At 40.5% G+C, this 18,937-nt stretch overlaps 2 protein-coding genes and 1 pseudogene across 3 annotated transcripts in view; 2 read left to right on the forward strand and 1 right to left on the reverse strand.

The window, feature by feature from the left end:
• LOC306915255 (cilia- and flagella-associated protein 52-like) overlaps window positions 1-18,937 on the forward strand; it is an 87,607-nt gene that overhangs the window by 6,053 nt on the left and 62,617 nt on the right. The window lies entirely within an intron of this gene.
• Window positions 141-7,321, reverse strand: LOC306914992 (integrin alpha-M-like; the record flags this gene model as incomplete). The annotated part of the gene is made up of 16 exons (XM_079492235.1): window positions 141-206; window positions 957-1,067; window positions 1,180-1,293; window positions 2,199-2,300; window positions 2,391-2,534; window positions 2,626-2,724; window positions 3,080-3,134; window positions 3,227-3,306; window positions 3,461-3,559; window positions 3,682-3,823; window positions 5,087-5,136; window positions 5,436-5,561; window positions 5,650-5,795; window positions 5,908-6,056; window positions 7,046-7,154; window positions 7,297-7,321. 16 exons carry the CDS (start codon window positions 7,319-7,321, stop codon window positions 141-143), a joined length of 1,617 nt encoding a protein of 538 aa, XP_079348361.1.
• LOC306914993 (cilia- and flagella-associated protein 52-like) lies at window positions 7,912-15,748 on the forward strand (annotated as a pseudogene). The gene is made up of 14 exons (XR_013792481.1): window positions 7,912-7,942; window positions 8,096-8,295; window positions 9,274-9,410; window positions 9,875-9,998; window positions 10,131-10,230; window positions 10,610-10,726; window positions 10,872-10,972; window positions 11,328-11,498; window positions 11,725-11,873; window positions 12,501-12,646; window positions 12,925-13,076; window positions 13,395-13,497; window positions 14,367-14,478; window positions 14,836-15,748. The product of XR_013792481.1 is annotated as a cilia- and flagella-associated protein 52-like (transcript).

Below are 18,937 nucleotides of genomic sequence, written 5' to 3' on the forward strand. Positions count from 1 at the left end.
AAAATATCTGTGTTGTAACAATGAGCAATGATGAAATCAACAACAATAGAACAGAAAGTAATGATTCAATGCATTACAAACAGTACAAAAAGTACAGTCCATTCAGTACATGACTGAGTCCCTGATCTGTGTCCTTGTGTTCACTGTTGTTCCTCTGGTGGTTCTGCTCCACCCTGATCAGCATGTACTGACTGGAAAAACCCAGCCTGAGAGTAGGACACAACAACATACACATGAGGAGAGAAACTAGAATAAATATACAGCAAAGCAGATTTAACGCTCTAGTGTGGCCCACGGAGCGCCCCCTTGTGACCCTTGGAAGGACAAAAAAAAAAGATATATATATACCATATATATTTTTTCCGAGGGCTAATGAATGTTACAAGTATGGTGTGGGCGATATAAAGTGTGAGAATACCATAATGTCAGGAATCCTTAATCGTATTCAATCATATTCAAGGGCTTTTGGAGAGAAATTAGACTTTAATGTCAAGGCAATTATGTTTATGCACTGTCAAATAGGTCTACATCTATTCTAAGGTAGCATATACCTGTATACACATATTATCCTGCTCAGTACTGTGCAGACATGTATTATATATACATAAATCTTCGTGTTTGAGCACAAAATGCATTTTGAGAACCCACAAAATGTCTGTGCGGCCCCCCACACACCCCTGCTCTAGTGGCAAAATAACGACTACAATATAAAAATAGCAGATGCTGGGAATTTCCTAGTTAATGCACCTTGATTAGGATACGATGCGAGACATTATTGAATGGATACGTTTTGAACATTCATAAAACAATTAGTCTGCCTGGGCTAAAACCGTTTTTGAGACCGTTTCAGCGGTCTGGCCTGACTAGTTGCAGAGCGGTGCCATTTGGGGATAATGGCTGCAGGTAGTTGCAATGAGTTGCAAGTAGATTAGAACACAGTAGGATACTGCTATTACCTTGTATAAGCCAGCAGTGATCAAAGCCAAAAGAACAAGTCCTCCCACGGTTCCACCAATGATCGCATTGGTGAGGTCTGTCTCAGTGTACACCTCTACTGTTGCCACAATCTGAGGAGTGGTCACAAGAACAACTACATTTCATTCACATTCTTTAAATCATAATTTGTCTTCTTTGTTCTAAATGACACAGAGTGACATTAACATATAGATTTAATGTTACCTGTCGAACTGGGGGTTTGTTTTCAGACTCTGGTGAAAAAAAGATGTATTTGTTTCTGTCATACTCCCAAGTGGCTGTGCTGATCAAACGGAATTTGGCAGACTGGAGACCAATCTGTGGGTCAGAAACAAAGAGGGAAGAGGATGAGAAGCAGTCTTTGTTAGAGACAATTGAGAGACGGTGAATGAATGTAAACGTTTATAAATCTCTATCTACAATAATTGTAGAATTGCAGAAATATTCTTATGACAACTACTGTAGACTTTTATTGATTGGTTGTGTCACTATGAACATTATTAAAAATCATGAATATTAAAACATGTTCCCAAATTGTAGTCTGAGAAAATGTTTATATGAATTGTCCGTCCGTGTGTCCCCACATTATCTCAAGAACCGTCTTGACAGAGAGAGTAATGTGCCAAATGGGAAGTTGTTTGGATCAGCAGCAAAGTCTGAATAGTTCTGTGAATCTCAATATATGGAGTAGGCTACTGACAACGGGTACAATATTGCATAACCAGAGGGCATGCGTTCCCAACGGGCATCGGCCTAGTCATTTTAATGATGAATGTTAAAAAGAAAGGAGTAGTCCTGCACATTGTCTTCAATGTTGGGGGTTGGGGGTCAGGGGTGGGGTGGGAGAAGGGGAGCAAGCTAACTGTACCTGTATGTGTATGTCCTGTGTATTTGTACTGTATGTCATGTTGTGTCTTTAGTACTGTGTACTTGCAGCTGTAATGTTGTATTTTGTATGTATAGGACCCCCTCTAAAACGAGATGCTGCATCTCAAGGGGCCATCCTCTCAATAAAGTTCAAAGTTCACTTACAGAATACATGCTGTATCACTTCATTGAAGTAGGCAACAGATACTCATGAATGTCAGTTGAGTGAAAGTGTACAATTAATTCTTGAGGTAGCTTTAACCCTGTACTGATCCTTTACCTGTACACTAGTATATTGAGATCATTTATACGTATTGAGTAAACGCCACATATCATAGATAGACGTTGTTATTTACCTGCTCGATCCATCCGGAGCTCAGGTTAGCAGAGAGTTTGTAAACGTGTCCATCACAAGACGTGTTGCATCTGAACACTGCACACCTGGCAACGGAGCAGTCCTATTGGCAATTAAAAGAGAGATTAAACCAAAGTCATTCATGTTGGACAAAATAAATGCGTGCAATTTGTGGATGGCAAGACATATTTACCACAGTAAGATCTTTCTTGATGTTATCTACAACATCTGAGCGAGTAGGTTCCTCGTCGTTGTGTTTGTCGCAGCCTAGAATCTGAACGTTGGACAACATATCATTAGAGTCACATCCATAGAAGCACAACTCATTGAACTGAATCTGTCATGAGAAATACACGGAGCAGTTTGCACTAGGTTGGTGTGTTTGAGCTCCAACATCATGCATTGAAGTGTCCATCCATGTGAGTTACCTTTATACTACCAGGATTCACCCAGATGTCTGCATCACCAAGCCTCACTGGCACCTTGATGACCACAGTAACATTAACGGCTCTCCCAGTATTTTCAACCTGAGAGAAGATGTTAGAAAGAGGGGTGAGGTATTCCTTAATGTCGCCTGTTGATATCACAACCTAAACCTTAACATTGAATTATATTGCTAAAAGATTTGCATAACATTTTACCTTAATTGATTGCGGATGTGGTGTTTGCAGATCATTTCTTCCAAAAATAAATTTGGTGTAGAGTGAACTGAATGAAAATATTAAGAATAGTTTTATTAAATATAAAACCTTGCCGAGGTTTGAGTGCTAACCAGTCAAAAGAATATGATTCAATTAAATACAGTGAGTGGCTGACTTTGTGAATGACAAAAAACAACGCAAACCTTGGATTGAAAATGGATAGAAAAATGCTGTACTTCACATCAATCTCCTTCTGTTGATAAAGTTCACTTTCTTGGGAATGCTTAGCATTTGCACTGAAACAGAAAACAAATGATTCCTAGGAATGTAATAATAATATAAAGCACACAATCACACAAGTGCAAAGTTTTCCACCAGATAACCGTACCTTGTGGCATTTGCAGTGATCAGAATCTTTCTGTCAAGTTCACTGTTGGTATCTATTCCATAGGAGACAGTGAAAACAACCTAGAATGGAATGAGAGAAAACAGAGAAAGTGCTTTGACCCAATGTATTCATCTACGAAAACAGTAGAACATACATTTTCAAAGTAATTTTTATCTGATTATTCAGAGGTGTGTGAGCAGAAGCTGGGTTAGAATAGCAATCTAAAAGTCGAACCTTGGCATTGCTTTTGAAAACGGGCTTGTCAATGGTGCAGTCACTCTTCCCCCGTGACGAACCATTCTTAGCATCTAAAGAGTTGCATTCCACTCTTCCCTTGGTAAAGACAGAAAACCACAAGGCATGTTAATCACATATCTTTAACGAATGAGAACAACGTATTAAGTCTGAACTTGGTGTCAGTTATATTGCATAGTACGTTGGCAATACTGCCTTACCTGCTGTATGGTGAACTTCCTGTATGAGAGCCCAGGAGGGTATGTGAGAGTGACACGACTGTTGTACGAGTTCTCCTCTCTGTTCTCAACTGACACAGTTACGTTCAACAGATCATCTATGCCCACTCTAACCTCTGTAGAGCTGATTATGATGCAAAAATGGAAAAGGAAAAAAGTTTTAATTTCCAGGTTTCCCACAGTCATGAAATTCCTAGAAATATATTTTTATTTTAAAAAGAGAGAAAGTTTCCCAGGCCTGGAAAAGTTTTAGAATTAATCAAATGCATTACAAAATGTTTGGATACACAGTACCTTGTTTTTGTCTAACATAGTATGTAGTGCTGGGCTGCACAAGCTGCGTGAGTGTGGCCTAATGTATACAGGACATAAATAATAGATCTACAAGCTAACAACACGTTGCACCGTGATACTGTCACCTTCGCTCAAGTCTGTCTTGGTGCATTGATGACACTGGAGTAAGAGCCTAATTATTGCACCAGATGAATGCTTTTGTCTGGATATGGGATAGAATACTTGTGGATAAAGTTATGGAAAAGCTTTGAAAATTCATTGTTAATGTGTGGGAAGTGGGGATTTACAGTTCTTCTTAATCTTGAGAGTAGGTTGAATCATAAGGTGGAAAGGCAAAATATGGTTTTAACATCCTCTGCTGGTCAACCCAAGAAATACACATTACTAATGAATTGCTTTAGCCTGTTTTCCAGCCCATAGACCATGCCCACTCACTGGAATTGCTTCCAAATTGGATCTAATCAGAATGCTATTGAAGAAGAATGTATTTTTTTTCTCTTCTCAATAACCTAGAACAGTTCAGGTAATATGTCAACAAAAGACAAATGCATTACTTTCTGGTGAAATATGTGCCTTTTCTTTTTGTAACTCTTATACCGTACGGGCGTACGTGTTCTATTGAATAAATCACATTTCAATCTAAAAGTGCTTACAAAACCCCTCTTTCTACGTCCAATTTCGGCAAGTTGGTGCACCCAATTGTTTGAGCATTTTGAGCTGTGTCTTGTTTTTATTTATGTCTGTGGTTCTTGTACAGTATTGTAGCTACCTCCCGGTCTGTACAGAACTTTGGTCAAGGAGAGTTGTTCTTAATTCTTTTACTGCTAAGTATGAACATATTCTATTGCTACCAGGCAATTTGTCTGTGTGTTGTACATTTAAGTCAGTCGTCTATGCTACTGATATGCCTGTAAATGTACAAAGGAATTTATTGTAGCAATAAAGAAATCAATTGCATAGCATTCCTGTGCTAGTACTGTAGGTATCAAGGCATCAAGACGGCAGGTCTCATTCCCCTTGTATTCTAACATGTTGTATGATGGGAACCAGTGCTGACTCATCAACACTAGGACATGTGTACATTATGACTCACCCGGTAAAGTTGAAATCAACTTTGAGGTTGTCAGTAGTGTCAAACTTTAACTGTTGTACAAGGGAGAAAGTCAACTGTGTTAATCACATATTGTAACAATGAGATGATGATACAGTTAAGGTGCTAAGTCCAGCAGTGGATTTGCTGCATGTCACTCCCCAACTCTCCCTGTTTCCTGTCTCTACTGCTGTTCTATATCGAATAAAAGCAAAATATCAAGCTCTCAAGGCAATGGGTAGTCTGTCTATTCTCCATCTCTAAATAAAAATAATGACCATTGAATTTTACAGAAATATTTGACCCATGAAATGACAGATAGACAGACAGGCATCATTTAAAGGTAACTTACATGATGATAGGTGGTTGTTTGAGCTTGCTGTGCAAGGCTTGGACTGAGTTTGTCTGAAGATGGAACACCTTCAAAGGTGAATCCAAGTTCATTACAAAGTTCATTCACAACATCCTCTGGACAAGCCTGCAATGACAGAGCGTTATTATCATAAAGATTCACAGTCAAAATATTATAAATGGGATTTTTGATTATTTTTAGGTTACCAACCTACTTTAATGTTGAATTCATGTGAGAAGCAGTGTGTCTTTGCCATGTCAAGGGTAAAAGTGTTGAACAGCTGTCGTTGTTTTGGTGTCTCGATGTAAGCGCGGTTGTGGGTTGAATCCAGCGTCAATGTGTAATTAATCTGTGCTTGAACTGGAGCAGTTTAGACTTTGATTAAAAGGTTAATCTTTACATGAAATTAATGTAAAAGTCTAAAATGGCTCTATGGTGTGTATATTGTGTATATATATAGATTGTATTAAACCTGTCTCCACATCCACAGTAGAATGGTTAGTCATAGTGAAACAGACTTTAGCTGTGTTGTTAGAAGGAGAATTGCAGTCTGAGTTGTTGGTGGGGATCTGGTCTGGGCTGAATGTCACCTGTGCTTCCACCATTACTATTGGCTTAGATCTGGAAATGAGAGAGCAATACAATTCATCACATGTTGAATCGCATGCCTGTATAGAGTACAGAGCACCTCAGAGCGTGTGTGTGTGTGTGTGTGTGTGTGTGTGTGTGTGTGTGTGTGTGTGTGTGTGTGTGTGTGTGTGTGTGTGTGTGTGTGTGTGTGTGTGTGTGTGTGTGTGTGTGTGTGTGTGTGTGTGTGTGTGTGTGTGTGTGTGTGTGTGTGTGTGTGTGTGTGTGTGTGTGTGTGTGTGTGTGTGTGTGTGTGTGTGTGTGTGTGTGTGTGTGTGTGTGTGTGTGTGTGTGTGTGTGTGTGTGTGTGTGTGTGTGTGTGTGTGTGTGTGTGAAGAGACAGCTAATCTCTGGCACCGTTGGCTTGATCGCAGCCAAACTCTGCACACACACCCCCTGGTTGCCAGTGCTGAAGCTCTGCCCCAAAATGTTCACATAGGCCTGTTATAGTGCCACTAGGAGGTCAGGTTTTGCAAAACACATTTTATTTTTTATCCCATTTTTTCACCCAGTGTCAATTGGGTGAAACACATTTTTTGACGGTACACCTACAGATTTTGTCCAAACGTCACACAAATTGGTACACAGTCTCTATATAGCCAGTAAGCGAAACGGGTCTTTCAGATTTTTCATACTCCATCCTGATTGGCTAAGATTGGCTTCCAAAGTTCTCCGTTTTGAACAAAATACCGCAAATCATGCACACATCGGGCCGTTTCCGTGAAATTTTGCACACACATTCCCAATAGGCTGAGGAAGAAATGCCACTTCAAAAAACGCTCCTAACCTGGTGGAGACCTGTGCCCCGAGGGGCACTTTTTCTAGTTTGTAGTGAAATTGTCAAATTTTCAGGTTAAAAAAAAGTTGGTTGAAAGACCTTTTTTGTGATTTGTTGGAAATGGATCGTTTTTTATCACGTTTGAGGTCTTAGAACATAGCAGAATAACAACAGGGATATACATTTCACCATTCTTTATAATTACCTGAGTAGAAGGACAGCACCATTTGAACCCACTGCTAAGTCAGGCAGACTGTCTCCACTGAGGTCAAAAGAAGTGTGTGAGACAGAGAGGGAGATTTTATTGTAGGCAGCTGGCAGTATTTAGTCTCTTCTTTGCATTCTATCTTCATACAGCATTCTATACCATGTCTATAGCCCAGCCCATACTGAGTAATCGCACAAGGTCATAAAGGTCTTACAAATAGCTCAACCAGTTTCATATGTATTATTTACACTGTATTGGCTGATAAACTGACATTTTCGTATAGTATATTGTAGTGTGGATAACTAACAGCAGATCCAGTCTCTGGAGGATTGTATCACTGTTACAGTGTTACTCTCTCTGTATAATTAAAAACATTTGATTTGATTGCAGATTTGTTCTCAGAGGAAATGTTTCCTCTAATCTGTGTTTGTCAGTCTGCTACAATAATTAAGCTATATTCTGTTTCTGTTACTATCTCTCTTTCTCTTTCTGTCTGGCACACACACACACGCGCACGCACGCACGCGCGCGTACACACCCCCCCACACACACACACACACACACACGCACGCATGCACACATTCATAAATACCACATCTGTTGTTGCAAATAGCTTGCTTTGAATTTGTTTTAAGCTAAGCCACTTAATTAGCCTAATCAACACCTGCTCATTTACAACGTCAAAATAATAGACAGATCGGCAATGTATTGTAATTTGTGACCAAACACCAAAGACGTTGAAAATCATGCATTATTGATTAATGATAGTCTATGGCATTAATGAATTAAAAATCAATAGACCTAGCCTATTTTTAAGATAGCCTACAGATTTTATTGATTGATTGAGGCTGTAATTGGCTTCAATGGTAAGTTTCAAAGATAACTTAAAAGAAGGCAGAATATATAAGTTTCCAACACCTGTAGGCTCGCAAGCTAGCATGTGACTGCTGCTTTATTGCCTCGCTAATCATAAACTATTGATATTGTGTGCATTTTCCCTAATCCGTGCATGATTGTAATATTTATTTACACACTTTATTGTTGCAGGACACGTGTTTTCTGGCCTGAAAGTGCACCCAGACAGAGAGCACCTGATCTATCCTCTAGGATGTACAGTCATACTGAGACGAATCAAAGATGGGAAACAGGACTTCTTGCATGGACACACAAACAACGTGTCCTGTATCTCAGTGTCCAGAAGTGGACGCTACATCGCCTCTGGACAGGTCACCTTCATGGGCTTCAAGGTGAGCATCACATGAGATTCTCATGTTCCATTCTCATGATGAGAATGGTCTAGGTTGCTAAGAAGATGTGAAGTTATTGCAACAAGCAAAGCATTTCGTTTCTGAATAGAACAGATTTAAAGTATATATTCTGAGGTTTTAATTAGTCCCATATTATAACCATGCATGAGTTTTATGTTTTTTATAATTAGTTTAGACTTTTTCTCTTTTAATATTTGACTGTATATATACTATATAGCATAGCCTATAGGCTACTATCTCTTGCTTTACCTTAAAATGTATAGTATTTTTCTAATTGATATATTTTAACTTTTTAAATTTTAACTTTTAACTGTCATTATTTTTTTTAATTATGTATGTATTTGTTAGAACTACGGGGTTCACTGTAATTATTATTGTTTCCACCAGGCCGAAGGCATGGGGACAGAGTATGTTTTGCACTCCGTCCGCCTGTCTGTCCGTGTGTGTGTCCGTGTGTGTGTCCGCGTGTGTGTCCGTCCGTCCATTACCAGCTAATCGTTGGCCCGATCCATGCAAAACTGTGCACAAACACTCCCTGGATGCCAACGACGAACCTCTGCCCCAAATATTCCACAAAGGCCTGTTATAGCGCCACCATGAGGCCGGTTTTGGCAAAATACATTTCTGTAGATTACTCATACACATTTTATCCATACATCACGCAATTCGTTCTGTCGGGGGCACTCGCTGACCAGTCTGTGTCGGGGCCTTCTGACATCTAGTTACGCCCCTGGCCCTGGCCATGTCAACCACACAGAAATGAGCAGGTTCGGGCTGACCTAGGGCTTGGGTAGAATTGGATTAGGGTGATTTTTATTTATTACAAATAATTTCAGTCATCAATGTTTATATAGCTCAATGTATATATTGCGTATATAGCTTTTTCTTTTTGGCTTTACCCCGTCTTATAGCTGTTTGCAGCTATATTTATTTGAATTATTATATTTTGAATTCTAGGCGGACATAATCATCTGGGACTTCACAAAGCGAGCAGTTCATGCCCGGATGCAGCTCCATAAAGCCAAGGTGGAGTCTCTGGCCTTCTCTCCCAGCGATAAGTACCTGGTGTCGCTTGGAGGTCAGGACGATGGCAGGTAAACATGACATTATGATCATTATACTTTCTTTAATTCCTTCACTAAATATCAACATAGGAATTTGCAATGGTTCTCAAAGTGGGGTCCAGACTCCAGGGCTTCAGGGTATCTTGAGGGGGTTCCAAATGTACCCTTTACCGGTCTGTAACCCCGAGAGTGTACAAATGGAACCATACGGATCCGTACTACACTCTCATATCAGAGTTATGGGGTTCCTTGAAATTACTGGACAGAAGGACTTGCTGGGGTGCCTGAAAATACATGGAATGCTGCCCTCTAGTGGAAATGCATGTCAGTAAATGTAACAAAATGCTAAAGTCACTGGCACTGCAGTGTCTTCTGGTTGTAGTAATACTGTGGAAGTAAAGGTAGTAATGATAATACAACTATTAGGAATAGGAGTAGTTTTGCTGTTTGCCATAATCATAATGCATGCTGATCATTGCTGAATATGTTTTCAGCATCGCGGTGTGGAACGTGGAGACCAAGGAGGCCATCGGTGGGAGCCCCGCTTCGCGTCGCCGGTCACTGCCTCACCACAAAGTACTCCAACACTAACGACTGCGTCTTTGTCACTGCTGGAGAGTGAGTAAGAATGTACCTAAAAATAAATCAAATGTACAAGCTCAGCTTGTAGACCTGCTATTTTAGCTATTGTATTTTGCACATTGGAAATTGCTTAAGGTTATTCTGTTATTCTGTTTCTTTGTGTTGCAGTGGCACAGTGCGAGTGTGGGAGCTGGATGTGAACAACAGAAAGGTCAGACCCACAGACTGCCAGTTGGGCCTGCTGAAAAGGATCGTCAAATGTATAGAGGTAGGTGAGAGATTGGTGTTCGATCCACAGCATTTTGTTCCCCATCTTATTCACTGCATGGCTACTCTGAAGGGCTCCTGCAACTTTGTCTGTAGATAGTTAGCTAAAGTTACCATATATAGAGTTAAGAAAAAATATAGCAAATTGGAGATAAGCAGTGCCCCTGCATAGTGCATACATAGAAAGCATGTCATGGTTACTACAGTAATGGGTTCTTCCCACTGAATTTGACACTGCAACGTGCATGTTTTATGTTGAATTTTCTCATAATGACCTACAGTATAGTACTGCAACTGCACCCTCAATGATGTGACAGAATACGTTTATTGCTTGAGCTGAATACTCAGTCAATCTGTGTCTCTCGCCTGTCTTTGTCCAGATCTCTGAGGACAATCAGTTCTTCTACTGCGGTACGACCAGCGGAGATATCATGAAATTTAACCTGGAGACCAGCCGTCTGAATGGCTGCTGGCCCGTTAAACACAAGTATAGCCAGGTAGGACACAGACCACAACCACATGATGTGACTGCTGTTAACAGTCGTTGTTCTTATTTGATTGAAGTCAATGTGCACAGGACCACCTGCAGCTTTTCTGGATTCTATCTTTAAAACAAGTATGCTTGTGTTTCTCATTGTGTAGGGTGTGAATGTCCTCACATTACTGCGGTCTGGGAACATTCTAGTGGGCTCTGGAGCCGGTCTCCTTTCTCTGTGCTCTGGAGCTAACTTCAAAACACTCAAGTGAGTCCTGCAACCTTTCCCCTCATATAATACTATGTACTGTATATTATATAACCACCTGCCAACTGCTGCTAGAGTTTCACTTTGACTTGTAAGCTAGATATGAATGCATTTAGACCCGAGTATGATTACGTTTTTCATGTTGCTATATATATAGCAACAGCTAATGTTACAAAAAGGGGTTCTCGGATTGAAAGGTATAACAATTAAACATACAAAGGGGTTCCCATTTCCCGGTCTAAGTGGGTTAAGGTAGTGTGATCATACACTCTGGCAGGTGGAATCAAAAGAGTTTCCTTCCCTGTTTGCAATACATTACTAATCCACCTTTCCTTTTCTCATCACCCTGTGGCAGACAAGTCCAGCTGGAGGGAGCAGTGACCTCCATCGCTGTGAGAGGAGAGGGGCAGCAGTTGTTCATTGGGACAGAGTCTGCTCAGGTCTACCGTGTCACATACGATGACTTCAAGGCTGAACTCATCTTGTCCAGCCACAGAAGTGCTGTCAGGGACGTGGACATACTTTTGTGAGTGGCAGACGGAACCGTAGAGCAGTGTTTCTCAACCATTTCAGGACACCCCCAACAAACACACACACATACACACGCACACAAATAATCAAATTAGAACTGGGACCACCATGTGGGAGGTTGCGGGGAGAACTACATTAGTCCAGTATTCAACTTTCTTCACTAGGGGTCAGTGTACTCATGTTCTTGTCAATCCAGGTTTCAAATTGAGCTTGCCTTCCAGTGGAATGTCAGAGATGTTTGCCACTTGTTCCCACGAAGACATCCGGGTGTGGCACACAAGCAGTTACAAGGAGCTGCTACGCATCACCGTGCCCAACATGACATGTAATGCCCTGCACATCATGAGGGACGGAACCAGCATAGTCAGTGGTGAGAGACAGTCCCCTTCCCAATTCTCTGTCACTCATCTCCTCTGTCAAGGAGGTTCGCCCCTGTCCATTTTTCTGTCCCTTTGTTTGTATATTGGTCCGTCTATCTGTGTGTTTGTAGAATTGAGCAATTATGAACGGGTTTGCACACAACATGATAGAAAGTTTGGTTGTTCTGGCCCACAGAAGAACGTATTAACCTTTCATTCCAATTGGCCAAAATGGGACAGACCATCACAAAAATGCATATCACTTCAGAACAGATTATTATAACACAATACTTTTTCAAAGTATTGGTCACACTGTTTTGATGTCGACCTCCACTGCCAGTGTTGGTACCTCATTTGCAGAATAATGTGTTCAGATGTTCTATTGTCCCCAGAAGCACCAGAACATCCTATAGAGTTTATCTATTCATATAGTTTTCAACTGTTGTAGAGTGGTAGATCATGTATTTTTGTATTTGTCAATAACCATTGACCGAGATACAAAACCCTATAATGCCAATCTACCTTTTCATAAATCGTAATGGTGCTGAGTGCTTGAGGAACAAAAGCATAGTTGAAAAAGCAACACAACATCTCCAATCCATAACGGGTGACCTGACTGTCTCTGTGTACGCCCCTAGCGTAGAACGATGGCAACATCAAGGTGTTTGCTCCGGAGAGTGGCCGGGTCATGCTAGTCATCCACAACGCACACAGCATGGGTGTGACTGCCATCGCAGCCACCAGGGACTGCAGGAGGATCATCAGCGGTGGGGGAGAGGGACAGGTCAGTAGCAGGTGTCATGGCAAAAATACATATTTCAAAAAAGCTTCTTCTTATGAGTAGCAATTCTCCACATAAAGCAATATGTTACAAGATATAATCAAGGGAAAATAAAACATATTCTAAATTAATATGACAATATTTAATGCACACATATGCTATGCTTTGAGTAGAATAAAAAGTAGAATAAACATTTATTCCTTGGAATTTGATCAGTGCAGAAATTGCGGAATATAGGCATACATTTATTATGCAAATGAAAAAGTTCCTTCATGCTGCAGGTGCGCGTGTGGGAGCTCCTGCAGGGCCGCCATCGGCTGCAGGAGACCATGAAGGAGCACAAGGCTGCCGTCAACTCCATCAAGATCAAGAGCGACGACACGGAGTGCGTCACGGCCAGCTCTGACGGCGCCTGCATCATTTGGGACTTAGTGTGAGTATCCAAATGCACACACGGCACGTATGCACTTGGAAGTGTACCTCAGCGTGCATACATGCACGCACGCACGCACCATTTTCTGGATGCAAATCCCACCATAAATATAATAACATGGACTTCCAATAATATGTAATTTTTGTAGCCCGAATGACCAAAAGCAGTGCACATTTATGTTTCAATGTTTTATGTGATTTTCTATGATTCATACTGTTTTTTGGCTTGTGTTTTGCCCACATGCACAACTTCTTCCTACTATAATAACTCTTGTTGTCTACTCTGCTTCTCTGTTCCCTGTGTCTCCTACTACCACAGGCGGTTTGTGAGGAATCAGATGGTGCTGGCCAACACGCTGTTCAGATGTGTGTGCTACCACCCAGAAGAATTCCAGATCATCACCAGTGGCACAGACAGGAAGGTACGATTCAGAACCAGATATAACCTATTCTAGAGAGATGTCAGGGCTTTTGAAACGGATTGATCACACTGAGCCCTGGCCCTGGCGAGAAGCTGTGACAGTGAGAGGTCTCCACATTAACCCTATATTGGGCATGTCACTAAGCGACATTTTTCCTAAAATGTTCCATAAATGTTTACTCCCCCAAAAATAGCAATGATCCTTATCGTCCACTCATTTCAGGGTTGTAGCTGTAATTAGTTTAGTCTTTTACATAACAAGAAAAGGAACTTGCCTGATGCATGGTATTGTGATGTTGTTTATGACTTTCTGCCTGCGCAATAATTCACTTCAACCAATAATTTCATTTTGAGAGGCTCCGTGCATCGTCAACTGCAAACCTCCAGGGACAATAACTGTCATTCAGAGCAGAAAACTGTGTACATGACAAGATGACCTCTGACCTCTCTGACCATAGGCCTGCTCATTTGCATATAGAGGCATAATAAGCATACTAAATGCAATAATGTTTTGGTTTAGGGATACAGATGAATGACAGAAACTCACCTGAATAGAAACCAATTAGGAAAAAATAGAACAACAGCATAATAATACGGAGGCATCATTGCTTAAAGCTTTGGTAAGATACATTAAAGAAATGTTCACATCTGTATTGGTGATTATTGTACTCTTAATTCTGAGAGAGGGTAACTCTTAATTATATAAAGTCTTTGATCAATTACTCATTCGCTGTTGGTTAAGATTGTGTGCCAATGGCCTTGTGGTTAAGACACATAACATATAGCAGTGGTTACAAAACACTAGTCATTTAATTTACTGACAGGATTTGTGGTTTTAATGTAGTATGTATGTCATTTGTCTCTGCTCAGATTGGTTACTGGGAGGTGTATGATGGCTCGGCCATCAGAGAGCTCGAGGGCTCCCAGTCTGGAGCCATCAATGGAATGCACATCTCACAAGATGGGCAGCATTTTGTCACAGGTATGGCAAATAATAACATCATCAATTGTTCTTGTTGATGTTACACAATACTAATAATTAACATTCTCACTCACTCACTCAAAACGTGATTGCATTAAAAACATATGAAACTAGAAAAGTATGCTCCTTGGAGCACAGATCTACACCACTGTTGGCCGTGGCTACCCAGGACCAAAAATTGTCTAAGTCAATCATAGCCAATTAATTACTATCAACCAATAGTAAGGAGCATGATCCTAGATCAGAGACATCTAAAAAAATAAGGACCACAAGGTTAAGATTCTAGATCAGTGATGTTTGAGTAACTGCTGCACCCTTTGTAATGGTTCTTGTCTCCTCTACGTCCGTCACGTCCAGGTGGAGACGACCAGCTGGTGAAGGTGTGGAACTACATGGATGGCGAGGTGACCCATGTGGGCGTCGGCCACAGCGGCAGCATCACCAGTGTCAAGATCTGCACCAACAACCGCACGCTGGTCACCACCAGTGCTGACGGGGCCATTCTCAGGTGGAGGTTCCCCCACCCAGTCTCTCCCTAGAAACACCGTCCAAGCTCAGGAGGACCTACACTACAATCTGCATACGGTACTCAAACCCTCGGCCTAACCTCCCCAAAATAAATCTGTCCCATTCTGACCAGAGGTTGTTGTTTTTTTCATTGTTTAACAACACCCACTTTCTAATGATAGAAAGGAAAAACTGTGCCAGAGACAGCACTCCACCTGCATACATGTTCTTTATTTTAATTTTCTAAAGATATTGTTTTGTCTTTTTCTGCCTTTATTGATATGATGAAAGTAGTCTGACAGGAAATGGGGAGAGTGATCGGGGGGGAAACATGCGGCAAAGGCCGTATCTGCCTGGGGCCTACATGTCCTATTTTGATGATGTAATGCCCTATTCTGTCCACATGGAGGCAGTATGATACACCAAAAATACTGTGAGTTGATGATTCTGTCAGGACTGTTAAGTAGCAGTCAACATTACAACATTAGCCAAAGTAGGCCTAAATAAGAGATTTGGAGGTTAGACCATTTTATAAGCAAGGTGCAACTTTGGACTTTTGAATGTATTAAAACATTTATATATTGTATTAAATTCCGTACACTCAACTGTCAAAACAGCAGCTCAAATTGACACCATCACAGAGAACGGTTGTTCATGCGCACAAAACTGAAATGTTAACAATTGCAGTAATACTATACAAATATCGTTTGATATTGACAATGAAAGAAAGGCTAACATTTTGAAATGTACCACCTTGTGCTGTTATACCAGTTGAATAGAATGTGACCTACTGTATGAACAATGCTGGCTATGTGTGACTGGTCTTTTTTTATTTACTTATTTTTCTCAAGGCGTTCTTAATGTATTGTATGCTTATGTGTAGTCTAGTGGTGTTTACTGTAAAACATTATATAGCGTTGCACATATTTTATACTTTGGCTATGAACTCATTTTAATAAATCGTGAACATTAGCTTCTAGAGGTCCCCGCAACAAAATATTTTTGAGATGGGGATCTGCAACCAAATACATATAATTGTGGGGGTCCTTGAAACATGAAAATGTTTGAGAATCACTGGCTGTAGAAGGCTAATTCCTGGATGGGGTTTAAGCTCATACATGCTGTCTGCATGACCCTCTGCTTTGCTTTGCGGTTGAGGGCAGTACAGTTATGGTGCCTCTGTAGAAGACCTGTAGGACCTTGGGGCCTCATATCAAACTTCTTCAGTCACCTAAGGTGAAAGGAGGAGACAGTTATGCACACAACCATGCACATGTAAGAAAGGATAGGTTCGCACACTCGCACGCACACACACAGGGGGGGGGCATTTATCTCTGCCTCTTCCTCAAACTCTGTCAGTTTGAATTAATTCATTTCATCGTGCATAGTCCATGAAAAAACTACTATAAATATCCATAAAATACTTTAAACAGTGTAACAATGTACTAGCAAAAAATATTATATTTGTACAGTACAATGTGTAGCCTTCTGTATTGTACATCACTCACAAGATGGTAGCAATACTTATTGTTACCATCTTGTGAGAGATCTACAATCATTTTATGAACATTGTATTGTAGGCTACTTGCAAAATCTCACAGCCGGCTTCAAGTAAGGCACTAACCACACTTAACTAAAATTAGCCCATTCTATGCCTCTAAAAATGCACCGAGCTACATATCCTGTTCACACCAGCATTAGTAGTCTTGGTCGTCTGTCAAACAGTCAGAGGCAGTGGTATGGGCGTATGGCCAACCACAAACTACGTAATTCTGAGAGCTGCTGCTATGTGGCTTTCTTGTTTCCTGCAAAGCATTGACATGGAAACTATACCACATATTGTAGCTCTCACACAAGAAGACAAAAGAACATGTTTAGCAACTTATATCCTGTAGTGCAATGTCTTGTTTTGCATTTGTTTTTCGAGGCACACCTCAAAAGGTTATGGTGACAGGTGCGTAGGACAAAAGTGTATAATAAATGTGTATCTTTGAAAAACAAAGAAAAGGACCCATGCACACACTGTCGGAAACTTGCAAAAAATGTTGCTCTTTTTTAATTCAACGTTTCTGTCGTTAGACCGTCATCAGGATGGACAGATTGTCTGTCCTGATGACATACGTACTGTACTAGGTATGTACTGTGTGTAAGTAAGTAGCCTTGCCGAGCCATGAGGCCCATAGGGCAGGAGCCTATCTCCTGTTTCTGTAGCGTGAGGCAGCTTGATGTACAAGTACACCCCCTGGACATGACGCTAGTATGTCGCAGGGACTTACCCCCAATCCAACCCTTGATGCTGAGTGTCAAGCAGGGATGCACTGGGTCCCATTTTTAGAGTCTTTGGTATGACCCGGCCGGGGATCGAACCCCGACCTCCCAGTCTCAGGGCGGACACTCTAACCACAATGTACTGTGTGTACTGTATCATAAATGTATGTATTATCTCAAATACAATAGCTGTCCGGAACTACTCTACAAATAATAGATTGAATAGAATGCAATTATCATGACAGTGTCATAGCAAGGCAATTGTTGTTTGTACAGCACATTTCAACAAGGCAATTCAAAGTGCTTTACATAAAACATTCAGTGTAAGACAAAGTGCAAAAGGAAACAATTAAATGCAATTAAAACAGTTTTTAAGATAGATATAATAGTTATTGCTATTTCATTCCCTGTAATATCTATTTGGCATATTATTTATTATACATATTTTCATGCATACAGGCAATGAATGAATTGAGACAGCACCTTGATGCCAAAATATACATTATATAAACAATATACATAGATATTTATACTCAATAAATATCTTTGTTTCAATCCAAGAGTTGCCTGGAGCTTGAACTTGGAGGCTATTTAATAATGACACCAGGACATTATTATTATTAAATTGTTTTTATTGTTTTTCCTACACACAAGACATACCAACATACATACTGTATATACACCACTAGACTACACATAAGCATACAATACATTAAGAACGCCTTGAGAAAAATAAGTAAATAAAAAAAGACTGAAATACAGGACCAAAACAGACACACAATAAAATAAAGTAAAATAAAAATATAAAGGTAATAAGGTTATATCATATTGCATCACATTACAATGTTCTTAAACAGACCGTCACTTGCTATACAAGAATAAATAAACTATTAGACAGCTGTCCTACACCTGAACATCCTCAGCTGGGTATTTTTGTTTAAAATAGTCCAAAAATGGCTGCCAAACCTTATAGAATTTCTGGGCGGAGCCCCTGGTGGAATATTTGAGCTTCTCAAGTTTTAGGTGTGCCATCACATCTCCGACCCAGGCACCCAGCGTCGATGTGATGGGGGAATAGCTGATTTCCAATTGAACAGAATAAGGCGTCGGGCCAATAGGGAGGAGAAACCAGGACATGAGCATAAAAATACACACAGACTTGTAAGGTCATGTAATCTAATCTACCGGTAATGTTACGTGTGATAGCTGACCATTTTGAAGTGCTTCACTGCCAGTCTAATCTCACACCAGAGTATATACACTCAGAGTTCAATTCTCTCTTCTTAATTTTTTTCTTTCCTTTAGCTTTCCTCGCAGGGAAGTCCAATGCTGCATAGTTCACTTCTTTAACAGCATCATCATCATCCTGGGGGAATACAAAATGTATACCAGAGATCAGAATCACTTTAGTCGTGTCAGAGTCGTGATTAAATCATTCCATTTGAATGAATAAAGACAGATACAACGGTATTGATTCTTGACTGACCATAACCCTGGCCTACACGATGCCTGAGTACTCGCAGTCAGGGAGAAGAACATATAATAAACAACAAGTATGAAAGCTTTGACTGCGTTGGTATCATTGTAGGCGAGTTTTCTGAACTACTGGGTGGGCTGTTGTAAGACAACCATCCCACCAGTGCATTGATGAAACCAATTATGAGATCTGACAAGTGTACATGTA

The sequence above is a fragment of the Electrona antarctica genome (assembly GCF_951216825.1).
Source record: "Electrona antarctica genome assembly, chromosome: 22".
In the NCBI taxonomy this organism is placed as follows: Eukaryota; Metazoa; Chordata; class Actinopteri; order Myctophiformes; family Myctophidae; genus Electrona; species Electrona antarctica.